Below are 19,941 nucleotides of genomic sequence, written 5' to 3' on the forward strand. Positions count from 1 at the left end.
AAACACACAGGTGGAAAAAAACACAAAGAAATAAAATTTGATAAAAATTAAACCATAATGCTGGAAAACATTACTGTGGGTTTAGACAACAGGCACTCCGGGCATAAGGTTGCAGTCCTATATGTATTTATTAAAGGTTTATGACTTAATATACATGTTTAAGAGAAGAGCATCAGGTGGCTTTTATTTCTGAGATGACTACTGAATGTTTCTCTTATACAGGATTGGAAATTATTTTCTGGGAATGATTAGATGTAATTACGTGGTGTGCTCAAGCTGTATTATGGTGTTGTACCTAGCAGAAATTTACTTTGTTACCTAATAAGCAATGGTAGCCTGTGCTCCAAACTAGGGTGTATGTGTTCTTGCTCCATGACAAGGTAACTCCTCCCATAAACTGCTTTAGTCCCAGATACTAGTACTAAAACAAGAAGCAATTATCCTGGAGTTAGTGGGCAGCTGGGTTTATTGCCCAGCAGAAGGGCTGAGAGGCATGGCTGCCTCCATTTTGTGTGGCCAGGAGTTTCCCTCCCATAGGCTAATCTGGTTTTCATAGGCTTTTTCCCAATCAGAGGGGCCAGGGGCAGGTCTGTCTCCACAAGTGGACCTGAGGGAAGAGGTCCAGTTTGTCTGTGGGATATATCACCAACACACCTGGCTTGGAATACCCATTCTGCTTTGGACCTTCTCTCATTCTTCCTTGGTTTCTGTCGGTTTGAGTAAATGTATTTGTTGGGCACTGGATTTTTCTTTTCTCTTTGTCATATCTTTGTGCCTGTGGGCATGGCATATCTAACCAAAGGGGGGTAGGGTTCAGTAGGGGATTTCCCTTTGGGGAGGAACAGGAAGGACAGCCATTGCATTGGCCCAGCTTGGGGGGTTGTGCACTTTTTGCTCCACAATGACAGGCAGTGCCACACAGTGGCAAATGCCCACATGGTTAATCCTGGTTCCAATCACTTTGGTTCACCACTAGCTAGCAGCCAGGTCATCTGACACAAATCCATTCTCTACCAGTGGTGTCCAACCTTGGCCTTCCAGATGTTCTTGGACTCCAACTCCCAGAAATCCTGGCCAGGAGAGGTGGTGGTGAAGGCTTCTGGGGGTTGTAGTCCAAGAACATCTGGAGGGCCAATGTTGGACACCAGTGCTGACTATTGGCAGCTGTAACCAATAAATACATGATCTGTTTTCTTCCAATAATGTTGTGTACATGTGGTTCTTTTCATGTTTGTGGCCCCACTGTTATAGACCTCAGATGAGAAACTATATGTAAAAGTTGACTGATACTTTTTGAAAGTGTGGTTTCCATTGTCTTGCTGTTCTGGAATGGATTTTTAAATGTATCTAAGACGTTTAGCATAGCATGACAGATTTCTTACCTGTAAATATTCCAATAACTGCCATTCTCAAATAAAGGCATCTTGGGTGGTAGTGTTTTATAGTGCCTAATAGAATTTCTTGAATGTAGCAGAAATGAAAAGTGGCATGGTGTGGAGGAAGGTCCATGCAAGAAACAAAAATATACAAATGCAGATAAAGCAGTGATAAAAAGATGAAGTTATGATAAAGCAGTTTTTTAAAATAGCCTTTGCTGTGCAGGTAGAATTACTGATAAAGAAAATAAAGGATCTTTATAGTAATGTTATAATTTTAAGAATCCACAGAAGATGTGCTGAAACATATAGAGACTGAAAAGCAGCACTCCAAAATCAGTGATCCTATAACTTCTACTGTACTAGAAAGGTGTTGTTTTTTTTAACATCACTGCCAGAATGTTCTTGCCCTGGTTTAATTCCAAAGTTAGGAAGGTATATTGAAAAGTTTTCACTTTTGCTTTTTATTCTTCAAAATATAGCTTATCAAAAGTAGTGACAAATATACCTCATATTAATCTGAGAACAATTCCAAAATATGTGTTATCAAATGTGAGGATGACATCATTATATTTTGGAGAAAAAAACAAAAATAATAAATAGTTGGAAAGACTTTTCAATATACCCTCGTAACTTCTAACAAATTGAACATGATTAAGTTTGTAGGCAGGCTCTGCCATTAAGGAAGGTGAGGCAGCAGCTTGGGGTAGGTGATTATTGGGGGGGGGGGAGTAGAATTTTGTCACTTTAAACATTATCACCAAAGTTCCCTCTAAGCTGGGCGTGTGTATGTGTGTGTGCATCTCTGTCTCCCTGCATGCAGCTGCCTTCCTCCTCGACGCAGCGACTGTGTTAGGTTGCGGTTGTGATGGAACCCAGCGTGCATGGGGTGGAATCACACAAACATGCACGGCAAAGTTCATGCAAGAGAGAAGCAGAGCTCTGTGAGGCTGAAAATTAGAGAATATGTTGATTATCACTATTGTACTTTAGCACAAGGAGACACGTTAATGAGATGTTTCTGCTTTAGGCACTCTGTCCCATTTGTGGAAGTTTTATAAGATTAGTAAGGTTTTCTTTTTTTGAATATTAGATCCCTATGCTGAATCATAAACAGATTTTGAAAGTCCCATAAATTTCAAAGTGCCTCGCAATTAAGGTGCTAATCAAGAAAAAGACTAAATTCCCCTTGAGTCTATGCCTTGAAACAATGGAATATATTACTGGAGAAACTTGTTGGAGAATATTTGATTATTATTTATTCCAGTGGAGCTTGATGGGATGTGGAATTGGAGTTATCTATATTTCTGCCAGACCACTTTTCTACGTCCACTTTCTTTAAAAGAAATGTCACGCCCTCCGGTGGCTGGGAGCTCGGAGCATGCTTTAAAGCTCCACAAAGATTCTCAGTAGATGAGGGCATCTAATTTAGTACCTAAGATTTCTAGTGTGCATAACATACAGAACCAAAGATAAAAACACAAAAATTGAAAAGGAAAATAAATAAATAAATGTACGGAACATAAAATTAATGGTTCTGCCATACATCTGAAGGCTTTTTGTAACATACTGCTTGAATGACTGATTTTAATCTTTCCACCACTACTGGCCAGTGCAAGAACATTGAACTCCTCTACAGCAGAATCCCTGCAATTCAGACCTTGTGGCACATATGAATATATGGAATAAATATACAAACCCACAGATCTGGATACACTAGGCTGACAATAACTCTGTCCAGAGATGGGGAAAAATTATTGTTTTGGGCTATAACTTCCAGAATACCCCAGCTAGCACAAGCTGACTGGGCCATTCTGTGAACTGTACTCTTCAAAAATTAACTCTTCCCATCTCTAATTCTGTCCACTGATGCTAATATATAAACAGGCATGTAAAAATAAGCACCTAGACGCATAGCATTCCATGCGCAACATTGCATTTGTAGAATACAGGGCTTCTACAGGAGGAGACTAGGGGAGAAATGGCTTGTAAAGTAATAAGAAAACAAACACACACACAGTACACCAGAACTATCCATAAGCAATTTTGGTTATCAAAGGCCTGTATTTACCTGGCGGTATGTAGGCACTCTGCACTTCTTCCTCGTTTTGCCCTGGGCAGCATAAGAAGCTCACTGCACAGACAGGATGGATGATGAATGAAACAGATATAAATATGAAGCATTAAATGGCATGAATTATGCCATGATGTGCAAATGAAAACATAAAAAATAAATAAACCAGAAAGGCTTTGAACTGAGATCGTTAACCCTGACAGGAGTCAGAGAAAGGCATGCTGCAACACCTCTTTTTAAAACGAGAGAGAGAGAGAGAGACAGGTACCTCTGCTGTTGCAGCAGTCCTTCCGGGAGGCTGATCCCATCCTGTGGCCTCCAATACATCTTTAAGAAGAATTCCCCAAGCTCTGTTTTTTTAAGCAGTACAACGTTACACAGGACTGTGCAGCGTTTCATGAGAGTTTGCCAGATTTTTTTTTTTAAATTCACAACTGGCAGGTTTTTGTGTAATATTGCATTTTTTTAAAACAGGTATAACTGATATAGAGAAAGAAGGCAACAGGCTCATCGTATGGAAGCATAAACAAAGAGCATGGTTCTCTTTCCTAGTCTAAGTATAATGAGCGTTCAGACTGCTATCAATTTGATTCATCTTATACACATATATTGCTAGGAGCTTCTTTCCCCCCCTCTATTTCTGGAGTTAACATCTATGTACATTTTTAAGTCAAACACTTCTTTTAAAAATAAAAAAAAATTACATTAATAAGTCATCATACATTTTTAACATCCCTTTAATTCACATTTCAATGTTCTAGTCCAGACCCAGGTTTCTTAACTGGAATGAGGTATGTATTACACAGGAAACAGAGACAGCAATGAAGAAAACAGCTTCTGTGTGTACCATGAGTCTTACTGATACTTTTAATTTTAAGATTGGATATACACACATGTCCTCTATTAAACCAAACAACAAAAGCCTGTATCTAGTGATACAATTTCACTAGGCCATTATCTGTTGCAACAGTGAATATGCATTGACAGTTTGTGCAAATTTCTGTTGCACGAGTGGTTATGCAATTTGGAACACAAGGTTGCAGTATTGTTTGCAGTACATTTGTGCAAAGATGCAGTGCTACACTAGAAGGGGTTTTCGCTCCATTAGTGTTACATTGGATTTAAGCCAAAGATAAATTTCCAAGGTCACTAGAGTAAGGTTAGTAAAGGGATTTCAAAAGAATCAGTAAAATACTATGGTAAGAAAGACGGAAAAGTTCAGAGACTGTGTTATCTGTATGCTATTGTATGGTCAGAAAAACATACATTTCATGGCAAATGTCACAAGGAATAAATACATATAAAAAGTGTGTTGTAATTCATACAGCTATCTGCTAAAGCATTACCCACAGAGTCTTAGAAGTGTCAGTAGGGTGCTAATGGAGCATTCCTCACAAAAGTAGGCCTAAAATTTCAAATATAAACCAGACACCTGGTAGGACAGGATGTTTGCTTTATATAATGAAAATAGAACACATTTTCATAAATGAAGCATTAACTTTGACAGAATTAGCCTAAGGACGTTTCGTTGAAATACATTGTGACTATGTAGCAATACTGATAATTTTCTTCATCTAGAAAGGGGAAAGGGAAGGAAGGGTCCCTATTCCTTATTCTGATTTCAAATAATTTTATGCTAGTGCGTCACTTGAACGAGGGTACCTCTGGTCTGAGTTACTGTCATTCCTACCGGCACTCCCTTTTGCCACTTCAACCAGTGAGGACACTGCAGAAGAGGAGGATGAGAAAGAGCTACTTCTAGTTTCTATAGAAACATTCCAGTTATAGATGGAGATCTTAAGTGCTGCAGTATTTCATGGGGGCACAAAGATTATTACTAAAGGTAGAATAGCTATGGAAGAGTAGCTCCTGTTGGCCAAAATCTTATTGTGACTGCAACTCAAACAGCATAACTTTTGGAGGTGATGGTCTCAGATTAAGAAGCCAGTGAAGACATTATCTGCTCTGCACTGAATTGCCATGGCCTGGTGCGTAACAGACAATGTCTATGCCAATTTCTTAACTACAGGCAATTTGCCTCTGAAAGTTCTATGTTTGCATTATGTTTGCTGGCATCATAAATAAGATTTTGGCCACTGTCTGATTAAGAGCCTGATTTGTGTGTATAAAGTGTGAAGATGGTAAGTGGCCTTGATGGCATTTGTTGACTGACTTTATGTACCCTATAAGATGAATACACAAGTGCACCACCATACACCACATCTGGCCTAGTCAGTTAAAATAATTGAATTTACAACTAAATTGAGTTAAAATGAGTGCACATTTGTGTGTGTGTGTGCATGTGCGTGTGCGTGTGTGTGTGTGTGTGTGTGTGTGTGTGTGTGTGTAAAAACAGTAAAACAGGATAAGGGAGCCCTCACAAAGAACAAAAATCACAACTTTGATCCAAGTACTGATGAGAGAAATAAAATGAAAGCATTTGTCTAGACTCAATAACAGACACATGGATTTTGATGGCATTTGGTTCTAAATTATCAAAGCAGAACACCTAGTAAATGCTATTAAAACAGCCCTGCAGATAACCCATATATCAGCTCTGCCTACACTTCCTTATGTTACAACTTCAACACAACAGAGATGAAAAGATGAACTGAACAATACTATGTGTCATTACAACTAGATGTGGTTGCCATGGAATGGCCTGGCACTTGAGATCAATGGTCTTATATTCTTTATATTCTTTTTATTCTCTCAATATACAGAATGTGTGGTCCTTTCAGATACACAGCAACATATCTGTCCTTACCAAATTAAATGGTTCAGCATATTAGTAATGCTAGTCTATGGTAATATTTTTGCAAGTACTTAAACATGAAAAAGCCCTTTATCTGATTTTTGCTATCCATCCCATTTGCACCATGAAAGAAAATTATCAACTAAATTCTACTTTATTTATATCTGCCTTGCTTCTCAAACATACATCTGATTCAAGCACAATCCTGTAAGGCTTTAAATAAATACATTTTTCTTGTTGTTTCTGTTGTTGGTATTGTTATAGGCATAGGCAATCACCCCTATTCTAGTCAAAGTCTTTCCAATGCAGACTGAAATACAAAGATAATCTATCACAGCCAGGCTCTTAAAATGAAAAACATACCTCTCTTGATCGGACAAATACTGATTATCCATATCTCTGGACCTGCGATCAACTGGGCTTCGGGAGGCATCATGGTGTCTAGTTGGAGAACGTGACCTTCTCATTTGATGAATTTCATCTAAACTCCTGGAAATATTTATAGAAGGATACACAATGACAATGTTTTTCTACTCAAATATCACAATCTAGTCAAATTATCTCACACATTCAATAGAAACTGTCAACACTGATGATTTGGCTGGAAAGGAAGGCACACGTATGGCATACAATTTAAAAAAAATACAGTTCTATTCCGTTAATCTTCCTTGTGATCTTTACAATTGGCAAAATAATGGAGCTGCTGTTTCCAATCAGCCAATCATCCATACCAAGATACCAGAAAGAAAGTCTCTTCTGCTTTGTCACTGTAAAAAAAACAGTAAACCTTTTTCTGCTTCTTCTGTGATCTTAAATACCTCAGCTAACAGTGATATACAATTGTCTCTTTACTACTTCTCTGTGAACCACTCAACTATAATGCACATATTTTATTTTTATTCTTTATTTCCTCTAAATTGCTCCCTCGTACCTCCTCCTCTAAACACCACAATTTTCTCAATTTAAAGCCAATATTTATGTTTCACAGGTTTGCTTGAGAGTTAGACTATCCAATGAGTCTGACATCTGAATCAGGACATGAACTTGTTTTTTCCTAGCCTACCAGATGAACACTCTACCCATTATCCCAGTGGTTCCCAATGTTGAGTCCCCAGAATGCTGTTCAACTGTGACATCCAATGAATGGCCATGCTGGCCAGAACGTCTAGGAGACAAAGTCCAACAATACCTGGGGGCCATGTCTGGCCACTCTTGCACTACACCATACTGGCTCTCAATGGATGGAAGCACGCATACGAAATAAAAGAACCAAAACCATACACCATTATGTGGTGGCTGGTGTATGTCCTTGCTTTTCGCAGTTACACAGATCACCTGTCTATGATGTTTGGGACTTCATATCCCCCTGTGGAATTACTTCTTTAAATTGTGCAACATTCTTTAAATTGTGCAACTCAGTGTAGTGCATTATTTGTCTGGAGAAAACTCTCATAATAGGAATCATGGTGAAGTGTATGCTATAATACATACTTAGCTAAATGTAATGGTGATAGTCTTTCCAGTTGCTGAAAATGGCAGAGTTTCCCCTCCCATATCCCAATTTTAGATGGTTTAATGTTGTAAACCTATGGTTCCCAGCCTTGGATAATCCCGGTGTTCTTGGGCTGGCACTCCCAGAAACCTCAGGAAGTTGGGAACCACTGCTGTAAACCTTGTATCACTGGGGTATAAATGAAGGTATAAACCATCATGGGGATTATGCCACCCACCATTCTGCCTTAGAAAAAAATGGGTAGGCAACAGAATTTCCTTATAGTGCTACAACTAGATGCAAGTGTTTGTTCTGGGCATGCTGTGGTAATAAACTGCCAAATTAAAATACGCATCATGACACTTCTGGTGTTGAATTTTTAAAATGTTTGGCCATTTCAGGCCATTTCTAGGTCTGTTGTGGCCCACAGCGTATACAGGGTGCATGAATTTTTCTCAGGACTGCTCAGATTCCAAAATATAAGATTTTGGAAAATAGATTAGCTTCAGATGAAGTACAGCTGAAACAAAATCCATCAAATACAGAACTGAAAGAGAAGATAAAGTTAGTACAACACCAGATAAATATATTGCTCACTGAGGAAACTCCAAAGAAACTTAAATTTGCAAAGCAAATTTAGCATATGCAGGAATTATAGAAGCCCTCAAAAAGCAAAAAGCAAAAAAAAAAAAAAAGGGGGGGGGGCGGGGGAAATCAGGCCCAGATGGTCTTCTAGCTGAATATTACAAAGAATTAGAAAATGTATTGCTTAAACCATATTGGAATTTGTTGAAGAAAAGGGAGAATTGCCACCAATGTGGTCCAAAGCGAAAATCTCTCTCATACATAAGGAAAACACGGAGAGTAAAAAAATTAAACATGGATTACTAAACATGGATTACAAAATATATGCAACCATGTTGGCAACTAGATCGAAAAGAATCTTAATACAAACAATACATCAAGACCAATCACGCTGCCTTTCAAAAAGGCAGACAAAAAAAATAATATAAGGATAATCTTAAATACTTTGGAATACTATGAAGCTCGCCCGGAAAAGCAAATGGCTATGATATTCTTGGATACAGAGAAAGCTTTTGATAATCTGAATTGGAATTTTATGCTACACCAATTGGAAGTGCTACAAGTTGGAGAAAGATTTTTGAAATTAATTAAAGCTGTATCCAGCAAAAGGCAAAAGTTAGAATCAATGGAGAGTTGACAAAAGAAATACAAATACAGAAAGGTACAACACAGGGATGCCCACTCTCTCCATTACTATTCATTCTTACTCTGAAAATATTAACTGAGCAAGTTAGAGATAAAAAGGAAATAAAAAGACTGAAAGTAAGAGGTCAGACTTTTAAGCTCCAAGCTTTTGCAGATGATCTAGTTATTATATTGGTGGATCCAATGGCCTCAGTTGAAGACCTGATGAATTTTGGTGATGTGGCAGGCATGAAAATAAACCAAAAGCAAACAAAAATACTTGTTAAAAATATGAGAGAGCAAGAACGACAGAAATTAATAGAAAGGACTAACTTTCAAAGAAGAGAAGAGAGTCAGATACTTAGGGATCCAAATCACAAAGAAAACTAGTACATTATTCAAAGACAATTATATGAAGTTAATTAAAGAGATACAGAACAGCTTAGAGAGATGGGACAAATTACAGCTATTGTTGATGGGAAGAATAGCAACCATCAAAATGAATGTTCTACCTAAAATTTTATTTTTATTTCAGACAATTCCCATAATATGAAAACAGTCATTTTTTTCAAGAACTTTATAAGACAATTATGAGATTTGTGTGGCAAGCTAAAAAACCAAGAATTAAAATCAAAGCAATGCAAGATGCCAAACAAAGAGCAGGTCTTGGTCTTCCAGGTTGGATATTGTATTATAGAGCCTGTGTATTGGTCTAGATAAAGGAATTTATCTATTCATTTATTTATTTTATTTATACCCCGCCTATCTGGTCATTGCGATCAATGGATATCTTTAGATAATGATAGACTATTCAAGTTGGAAGGACATGCTTTACAGTTAGGTTGGCATGCTTTTCTATGGTACAAAAAAGATAAAGAGCAGAAAAGTTTCAACTCGCATATGATAAGAAGAGCCCTACTAGAGACTTGGATAAAGATCATCTACCAGATTTACCAAAAAACACCAGGCTGGGTATCATCCATAGAGGCCTTTACACAACCTAACCTCATGACAGAAGCGAAACTTTTAAGTTATCAAGATTTATTAAAAAATGATTGTGAGTTAAGGTCCAAAGAAGAGTTAGAAACATAAAACATATATCTAGACTGGTGGTCCAGAGCACAAGTGGAATCTAGGTAATAGAAAAGATAAAATAGAGGGCTTTTACACAGAACAAATGATATTCAATAAACTTCTGCTGGGCTCAAATGGTAAAATAATTAATAAAATGTATGATTATTTGCTTGAAACTAAAATGCAAGATGAGATGGTAAAAGAACGTATGATTAGGTGGGCATAAAATATAGGACATAATATTGATATTGATCAATGGTTGCAAATATAGAAAATTACCTTAAGGCTTACAAAATCGGTCAATTTCAAGGAGAACATATGTAAGATGTTTTATAGGTGGGATATGACTCCGGAAAATTGTCAAAGATTTTATTTATTTATTTATTTATTTATTTATTTATTTATTTATTTATTTATTTATTTATTTATTTATTTATTTATTTCATTTATACCCCGCCTATCTAGTCAATTGTGTCAAATGTTTGTTGGAAGTGTGAAGCACAAGAGGGAAGTTTTTACCATATGTGGTGGACTTGTAGAGTAGCGAAACAGTATTGGATAGCAGTACATACTCTGTTACAAAAAATACTGGATGACAGTACATTTTGTGTTCTTCTTCTCCCTCTTTTCCCCCCATAACCCCCTCTACCTTTTGTACTCCTTACCTTATCCCTAGTTTTTTAAAAAATAAAAAATAAAATAAAAAAGGACTGCTCAGATTCCTATACTCTAATCCAGAGTTGAAAATTATGGTATGTGGTATGGTGGTATACTTGATTCTAGAAAATGAACTGCCATTTTATCCCTTGATATTAGAACCTGCATAGAAAGCCATTACTGGAGATTTCCATTTCATTCTTCTCTGCTTCTACATACTACCGAAATCCACTAAAGTAGTTTCAGTACTGTGTATTTCCTTAAAACAGCTGGAACAATAAAGCATCGTATGATTCCCTGCAGATTGCTCCAGACAAATGGTTCGTCAGAAGGAGTTGCGTCATGGTTTGAAAATCAGCATACACAGGGGCTTTGTGTGAAGATGCTCAAGGAGAACATCAAGTTCATATACCTATAATCACAATGGGTTAAAATCTAGCCATAGTTAGGTGTCTGTTAACTCCTCTTAATTTCATTGGGAGAGACTTATGCGCATGCTGAACTCTGCCATTATAACCAGAAGGCCTCAAAAGTGCATCACTTTGACTGGATTGTGCCGAACCTGGGTTAATGGCAAAAGCAGCTACATTTTTTAAACCTACCTCTGTAATGGCACATTTGGTAAACGAGAACGAGTCCTGCGCTGATCGTCACCACGGTGAGGAGATACAGATCGGGAACGATGATGGGTTGTTCTTTGCTGTTCTGGCACAGTTAACGTTGTAGATTTACTTTCTCTAGTGCTAGACCTATACCCTACTGGTAAAAGGGCAACAAAATGGAATTAGTTCAGATCAGCGGTGGCAACGAGTTTTTGTGTCTGGACTAGTCTCTTCTGACCAAGTCATGTTTCACTGACTACAGGATTTTCAGGCAGTTATTATAACTAGTGAAAATCCCCAAACATCATGCAGCCAGGACTAACAAATAGCATTACAGTATATTTAAATGTACATGGGTGGGGGGGAGGTACAAACATACATACAAGAAGTTTACGTGCAGACTGAAAAAAATTCCCAAGGGTGAAAAAGTGAGTAAGAGCAGATATAATACCTAAAGGGTTAGATATTATTTGCCACAAGGGTCACTTTTTCAATTCTTCAGTGTTTTTAAAGGAAACTGCATGTTTGGCTACAACAACGAACTCATGCTGTTGGTAAAAATTTCTGCAATTTATGGAATTGCTTAGAAGTACATTGTTTTAGGATTGAAGCCCACGTTGCAGTTTCACTTAAATTACCTGCTGACATGAGTATGGTATAGAAGTCATTTGACCCAATATTGTTCATGTAAAGCCACCTACAGAACTTTCTTTGTCTCAAACATGATTTACTCTTGTTCGCTTTAGCCTTAGTATCAAAGACAAAACTGGAAAGGCAGAAAGAAACATGTCTGTGAGAAAGCTACTCAAATGTCACTGAGGCAGCAAATCTGTTTTAGTGACCTAAACGCTGAAGGCAAGCACATGGATAAGACTTTCCATTTCAACAGCAAAACCCACTTGTTACTTATTGCTGGATACATATTCAACATTCTGTCCTTCCACAGGAAGAACTACATGTGCACAAATGTAAGGATAAGCTGTCATTCTTTTCCACAAGGAGGTGCACAACATCGACTCCACAGTCAATTCTTCCAACAAATTTTTTTTATAAAGGGTCATACAAATCGAATGGACTTCAAGGACAACCACCTTTGAACTCCCCCAGATCAGGTCAAAACACGGTGGGCAAGTAAGCAACAAAACCTTTCAAATCACCCCTTTTCATCAGAGGATGATAGATTGTACATCTCTGAAAAATTTAGAGTATGTAGGTGGGAAGAAGGAAGTGCATAAGATATAACAAAAAAGTTCATAAACACTCAAAGCAAACTGCATGCACTTCTCTTAAATGTTGCAGGGATGCTTTGCAGAATGAAAAATATGTGGTATCATATGCAGAAAACTTTCTTAGAATGCTGGACAAGGGAAAAATCAATCTATATTTAAATTGAGGTTAACCTGTATTCTTGTCATATAGATGAGCAAGGAGTCACCGACATACATTATACAGAAGAACAGAAAATGGAAACTATACATTGCTTTCATTAAAACAATTCATGTTGCATTTGACAGAAAGTATAAAGGCAGTTGGGATTAAAATCTTAGGGATACTGGGAGAAAATGTTTGGGTTACTTGTCAGTAAAATGCACAATGCAATCAGGTTCCTTTGCTAGAATAAATAGGCTAATTTAGACAGATGCGCTCAAGTATGAGTTGGGAAAATGGAATGAGTTTATGCCATCTTCCATAAGCTTCCAATTTAGAAAACTTTACTTTCTTCTTCAGTGTGTCTAGAAGCTCATTTAAGTAATGTATAAGTGAATTCATAACAGGAGGTGAACTAGAGCATGTTAGACTGAGTACATTCAGAGTGGTATGTAAAGGTACACTAGCTAAGATCAGACTGGCTATAACATTAGTCTCCCAAAGAATACAGCTGAAGAAGAAAAGAGAAAGTTAGTGGAAGTCTGTTGAACCAAGACATTTTTCTATGTCATGTGGGTTTTTCTACTAGGACAGTACAAATGTTGACAGCACCTCCAGCAGCATTTCACAAGGAAGACAGACTTCATCTTCAATGTAGTAACAAGGAATCTCCCTCTGTGTGCACATTTGGGATAACAACAACTTAGGGATGCTTGTGAGAATTATAAAAGAGACAGTCATGCTTCATGCATATAACATATAGCCATGCATTTTCAATATATTCCATGGTGAGCCTGTCTAGACAAAAAGCAAGTAAATATCATGGACAGATATGTCAGAATGACATCTGAATTAACATTATTACTCTTTTGCACTTCTCTCATACATACCATAACAATTTCAAAAAGCAGCTATGACCCATGAAATATTCAAATGTATGCACGAGTGGATGTTTTCCTTGTGTAAATAGATACATCAACATTGAAATGACATTGCTGCTGTTTGCTACTGTTGGCTGCTTGATTCATATCTGTTGAACATGATGGCTGATTAAATAATTGTAAACTACATTGAACACTGTAAATATGTAAAAATGGGAAAGCAGGATAAAAATGGTTTCTCATCAAGAAATACAGTTTAGTGCAAATTTTTATTAAAGGGTCACCATGGAATAATGACTTAAACTACGTTCTAGGAAACAGCATCTCCCAATTCATCATCTTTCCAAAATCTTAAAAAAAAATCAGACTGGAAAGGGGAGTAGGGAGTAACCAAAAGCAAAAGATGGAGGACCATGCTCTTCACCCACGCACCTGAAGGAACTACTCCAATACCATCATCAACATCATAATCTGAGATGTCACTATCACTGATTCGCTGAGATCCTGTGCAATAGTAAGGCAAATAGATACCTGTGTACTTCGTTCTTTTGTAAAGGGTTAAAATAAGTTAAAGTAAAAATGCCAGTCATTCTGGAGATTCAAATATGGGATGCATTCAAAGGCAAATACAGGACTTAATAATGGTAATAGAAAAGAACTGTGAAGTGGCTCAGGGTGACATATTTTAATTTCAGGGAATGTCAGCAATACAAAAAAAAACACTCAAAGCAAGTTCTATTGACAGGTCGTCCTTATAGGCTGATAACATCTACAACAATGCGAACAGCAACTCACACAACTAGGTAATACGGCTGACTTGAGGACAGAGCTTTATTGCTCTTAGTTTTCTAGGGTACCATTTTTAAAGTCTAAAAAAATACACAGCAGGAACTACCCCAAGACTCTCCCCCAGTGGTTAGAATATTGCAGAAGAAGCTGTTATTGTTCCCACCACCAATTTTCCCCACACAGAAACACACATTTTGTTCACCCCTCTGTTAGAAGTGGGGGGAGTCCCTTTTCTACAACATCATGGGAAGGCTGCTTGGTATTTTCACGCTAGTGACAGGATGCTAATTCTTAGCTCTGTAAGTATCTGTGCTTCCATACTTGTCCATAAAACTGACATGTTAGTGTGACTGAGTTCACACATGCACACATACTGTATACCTGAGTCAATCTTGCTTCACCACTATACACCAGATAGTTAGCAACTGAATATGTGAACTGGAAAGTTTTCTGATTGTGAGAGTGTGATACGAAATGCCAGTTCAACCTAAAATCTTAGATAGCTGATACTGAGTTCAAGTTATTCCCAAATTCTGCTACATGCTGTGCAGCTGGTAAACTTGGCTGGGCTGGGCAGTTTTGACACCTTTCACAGGACAAGATAATTGGTGATATATGTGATTTTATTTCGAAAGACAAATCCAATTTTTCAGAAGACAAATCAAATCAGCATCATTCTGGTGTTATGGGAATGAAAGCCAGCAGCAATGTTATGGTTCAGGAGGCTGGTTTCTTTTACTGAGATGTCAGCTAAAATAAAAATAGAAAGCACTACCCTAATGATAAACTTTAGAATAAAGCCAATCGATGTAAGGGACAGACCCTGTTATCTTTCTAGGAGACCACTAGGTGAAACAATAATGGCTAGTATCCACTAGGGCCAGCGCAATGAAGTATTTCACTCCCTGAGCTTGTGCAATCAACTATGCTAAAGCAGAGTCCCTTTTCTATCACTTGCATGCCCTCGACAAGGTCCCTATGGATAGTAAAAATCCCAGCCTAGCATTGTCTATAGTCACAATTTAATGCCTGAAATCAGGCAGTTCTGCGCAACAAAAAATTGTGTTTAAAGTTCAGGCTGATGTTTTTTCTTCTCCTATGAAGTAACGTATGTTCAGTCCCAAAACAGTAAAGTTTCTTGAAGTGATTAGAAAGCCAGAGCATGCAGGACTATTTGTTAGACGTAAATATTTTGTGTAAAAGTCTTCCAGTGGTGTTTACAGAACAATGCTGGCTAAACTGAGCATGACTGCTTTAGAATAAATCATTGTGAAGACTGAATCCATACGGATTCTTATCAGCAATCAAGCCAACATAAATTAAATGAGTAAATAAATACTGATATTGAAATCATAAAATCACTAATTATACGTCAAATACAGCTATTCCCCAAGTACTGCATCTTCTTTTATTTGTGTAAATCTTTCAAAAGCACACTTCTGAAAGATCGTGGTTGAGAAAATGCTTGCTTATATATTTCTTACATCATAATAACCAGTCAAAAAGTTCTAGCAAGAAAGAATGGGAATTTTGGACTTACTTTGCAATTTTTTGCTAGAGTTTTCTCCACCATGGACATGTCTTCTTGGCATGAAAGGTGATGGCTGAGGCAGAGGTAGTGAGGATTCATCATGCGTCTGCAGCTTATACCAATGGGGTTCGTCATCTAACAGTGCTGTCTCCAGCTCAATAAGGATCTAAGGGAAGACCCAGCAAGCTTGTTCTTAGTTTGGTCAACAGAAACGTTCTGAGATGTTATTGTATGTCTGAAATACTGCTACTTTACAGTGCCAAACAGATGCATTCACCTCTCCAAGAAAGTCACTTTCCTCTTCTTGTACTCGTGGTTGGTCCCACACCGTGATTTCTAACATCCGTTCTCTAAAATCTCTACGGTGCACGTGTGAGTAGAGAAAAGTTTGGTTCCATTTTGGTTCTAAGCTTTTCTTTACTGTTTTGGTCCTTCTTTTACTCTTATCACTGAAATATAAAACATAACTGTAAAACATCGTGTAACCAGCAGGCCACATCCACTGTAAGCTTCTGGATAAAATCCTAAAATAGGGTTCTTGACATTGAAGGCTGAGCTCTAGGTTTGCAAGCTCCTCCGGTGACATTCAGTTTTTAAAGGTAGCAGAAGTGCCACCGCTGATTTTTGCCAACCAGGCCCAGAGCACCGATGACCAGGGATGTTGCTAAGTCTTTGGAATTGAGTCCCAAGTCCAAGTCTTTGGCAATAAGACTCCAGTCCCAAGTCTTTGGTCCCTATTTCCAGGCCTTGAGTCTGAGTCTTTGACAGAGATTGGACATGTGCATGCGCAGAAGCAACAGTTCTGGCTTCCCTCCCCGGAGCAGGCCCTTGCCCATGAGCATGCTCAGAAGCAGTGCACCTGGCCTCTGCCCCCACTACCTACCTACTCCTGCCATTGACATGCCACTGTCTCCTCACTGACATCACTGCCACCCCCATTGTCTACCTGCCACTTCCACGCCCCCCAAACCCCACTGCCACCTCCACTGCCTGCCTGCTCCGGCTGCCACCACACACCACTGTCCTCAGAAGAAAGCAGTAAGCTCAGCTTCCCTTCCAGGAGCAAGGCCTGCAGTTTTGGGGCATGCTGAGAACTCTGGGCATGCCCAGAAGCAGGCGTCAAGTGTCCCACATCTGGATATGCTCAGAAATCTGGGCATGCCCAGAAGAGGTGGGCCTGGCTCCGGGAAGGTAAACCAAGCCTGCTGCTAATTTCTGAGGACAGCAGTGTGCAACAGGGGCAGGACCAGGTTGGCAGTGGTGGTGGCAGTGGCATGGGGGACTTGATAAGCAGCTCGGAAAAATGGTTCTGAGTCACAAGTTGACTGCGAGTCCTTGGAGAAAGACCCGAAATCGAGTCCAAGTCAAATCGCTGGTGTGACTTAAGTGCGACTCGACAGTGAGTCTCAAATCGGAAGCCCTCATCCCTGCTGATAACCGGTTGAGAGATGCTCTGGAAGAGGCACATGCGTTGTCCAACAGTTAGACTAGACTGCTGTAGGGAGGCCCACCGCTAGGCCAGTGCAGGGACTGACTGACTGACAGGCAGGCAGACCAACGAATGCAACCATTTTGAAAACGGTCACCACCCAGAAATCTATTTACTTAATGTGTTGTCTATACCACAAAGTAGGGGTTGAGTGTTTGGTACAAATTTTATATAGCGGTCAGAATCCTGCAACTGATTTACATGTGCCTACCTTAAACTGCATAACTCACTGTTAACCAATAAAGCACTTCATGATGTGTGTGTCCAAATGCAAAACAGGTGTGTGGCCATTAATACAACCAGAACCTTGTTAATTAATAGCAATATGCTGTGATGAGTTAACACAATTTAACTTACACATGTGTAAATCACTGACAGGAAGCTTGCCACAATTAGAAAAGAATGGCCAAGGGATACGGGAAGTATTTGGCAGGGGGCAGAAGAATGGAAAAGCAAATTACACCCATAAGGAGGAGGGAAGGAAGATGTATCAAAGTGATTTACCATTTTTAGATCAGAATGTATTTCTGTACTGTGTGAGAGTTTGGATTCTGACAGTTAAGTAAAAGCTGAGCACTCATCCTGATTAAGGGTGAAACTACACAGCAAGGGGGAGGTGAATTCACTCACATCCACTCAGGTCTGTTGGATTTAAGTGTCCATACAGGGAGACAGGAGAAAAGCTTTGCTTGCTGCTTGTTTGCAGCTCTATCGAAACCTTGTAGGAGGCAAACTTAAATAGAACTGCCTAACAAGTTGCAACAACTGGTGCGGAGTCTTTTCTGCATCTGTTCAAGTGAGCACATGCCTTAAGCAATGTAAATTGACCTGGTGTATTTTTTTAAAGGAAAATCCCCAGCAATGAAGGGGAAAACTACACATCTGGGAGATGGACTCTGAGATAATTCACATTTTCCCTTACATCATGTGATCAACAGAACCACATGTGAATCAGCCTATTCCAGAACCACAGCATTTCTCACATTTTCCCCTGTGTAGTCTCTAAAAAAGATATGGTCCTTTGGCCTCTGCTGAGAAAAGCCACAAGAAAATAAATTGTCCTGAATATATGGCCACTCATGTTAAAATATTATGAAGCAAAGAAACATTTAACAAGATATTTTTCAAATTTGTTCCTTCCATATAACACATTTTTCATTGGAAGTACTACCTTCTGTCTGGAAGGAAATACATTTTCACATAAGGATTCCTTGGTCGTCCATCTGCTCTAGGTGGCAAATCTGTTGCTTGAAGAACATTCACTATTAACTGGTGCCCCACTTTATCATACCATAGTTTAATCTAAAGTAGAATAAAAAATAAATTATCCATAAAATGTATTGAATTGCTGCTTGAAATAGAGAGTTAATGTTGCAAGCCCAAATTCCTCATGATATAAAAGGGCTAATTTTTTTTTAAAAAAAAACCTCTTGCTCTCTTATTCAGATATTAGTTCTTGTTTTCATCCATTTTCCTCTCTCTTCCTGAATCCAAAATCTTCCCCGATACACATGATTAAAATGAATAGCAATTAAGAAATAGAGCATTAAAAACCAAACAAGTGGTGCTTATTTCTTCATTAGGTTATTTTAATCTCAGTTGCACAAGCCAAATTCACTTATATTCACGTTTTCACTATTGGCTAGTTAGAAACACAGATCTATGTCTATTAAAGAGTGAAACACTATAGCAAGATCCTTATATTTCCTAAATGAAACAGTTAAATGCAAATACACATCTGAACAAGAATGCATGTCTGGGAACAGATAAAATATATTTCCTGGTGAACCTAAATTTCCACTCACAGAAAGCTGCCCAGGCAGAACTTGTGGTGCATCTTTTAGGGCTCCAGGACTAGTAGGGGATATGACAGAGATGGATGGCCTTTCCATTTTTTGAGATTCAAATGAGCTAGAACCTACAAAGAGGAAGGAGGAGATATAACATACAATTAATAATGAATGTGTAGGAAATGTTTCTAGAACTGCTACTACAATTGCATTGAACTCCACAGTGCCCACCAAACCAAGCAGTTGCTCAAAGATAGCAACCAGTGGTTGGCCATCAACATTAGGAAGGAAATCCTGCTCAAAAAATGTATGAGGTGAGGATGGAAAAAGCGTCTTAGCTAAAACAATAATAACAATAATAATGATAAGAAAAGAAAAATAGTACCTGCCCCTTTTAGCCCATTTTCCATAGCTGCAGAAATTTAAAAAATATGTATAATAAATACATCATGGTAGGAGTGGAAATAATAGAAGGGGAAAGGCAGGAAAGGGAGGGAAAAAGTGAAAACATTTGAAAATACAACTGAATGTTAAGAATTTCAATGAAACATTTACTTTTGAATGGAGATAGAAGAAACCAATAACCCAGCTGGACAAAGAATAATGAAACTCCAGTTCTCCTCAAGTATGGCTTTTAAACACCAATCTAATACACATCTGCTCCAGATGTGGGGAAGGTAAATCTGACTACTCTGGAGACATTCTTGTCATGGTGAGAAAGCAATGGTACAGCATATTCCCAACTGACCATATAAGTGGGCAAACTGGCCATTAACTCCAGGAAATGAGCTGATGGAGGGGGGGAGAGAGGTAAGCAGAGCTCCTCCTGATGGTATTTGTTTACAGTAAGCTAG

General features: G+C 38.4%; 1 protein-coding gene across 50 annotated transcripts in view; it reads right to left on the minus strand.

The window, feature by feature from the left end:
• RIMS1 (regulating synaptic membrane exocytosis 1) overlaps window positions 1–19,941 on the minus strand; it is a 324,125-nt gene that overhangs the window by 124,036 nt on the left and 180,148 nt on the right. For 18 of the 50 annotated variants that reach the window (XM_072999690.2, XM_078385861.1, XM_072999733.2 and 15 more), the window contains 10 exons: window positions 19,473–19,499; window positions 19,103–19,215; window positions 18,469–18,599; window positions 16,086–16,257; window positions 15,818–15,974; window positions 13,921–13,992; window positions 11,240–11,396; window positions 6,569–6,694; window positions 3,448–3,510; window positions 1,383–1,460 (listed from right to left, as the gene is read on the minus strand). In XM_072999690.2, coding sequence (XP_072855791.2) covers window positions 1,383–1,460; window positions 3,448–3,510; window positions 6,569–6,694; window positions 11,240–11,396; window positions 13,921–13,992; window positions 15,818–15,974; window positions 16,086–16,257; window positions 18,469–18,599; window positions 19,103–19,215; window positions 19,473–19,499 — 1,096 coding nt within the window. The remainder of the gene's footprint in view (window positions 1–1,382; window positions 1,461–3,447; window positions 3,511–6,568; window positions 6,695–11,239; window positions 11,397–13,920; window positions 13,993–15,817; window positions 15,975–16,085; window positions 16,258–18,468; window positions 18,600–19,102; window positions 19,216–19,472; window positions 19,500–19,941) is intronic. The other 32 variants (XM_072999951.2, XM_078385942.1, XM_072999900.2 and 29 more) reach the window with 11 other exon arrangements.

This window comes from Pogona vitticeps, chromosome 1 (genome assembly GCF_051106095.1).
Source record: "Pogona vitticeps strain Pit_001003342236 chromosome 1, PviZW2.1, whole genome shotgun sequence".
Classification (NCBI taxonomy): domain Eukaryota; kingdom Metazoa; phylum Chordata; class Lepidosauria; order Squamata; family Agamidae; genus Pogona; species Pogona vitticeps.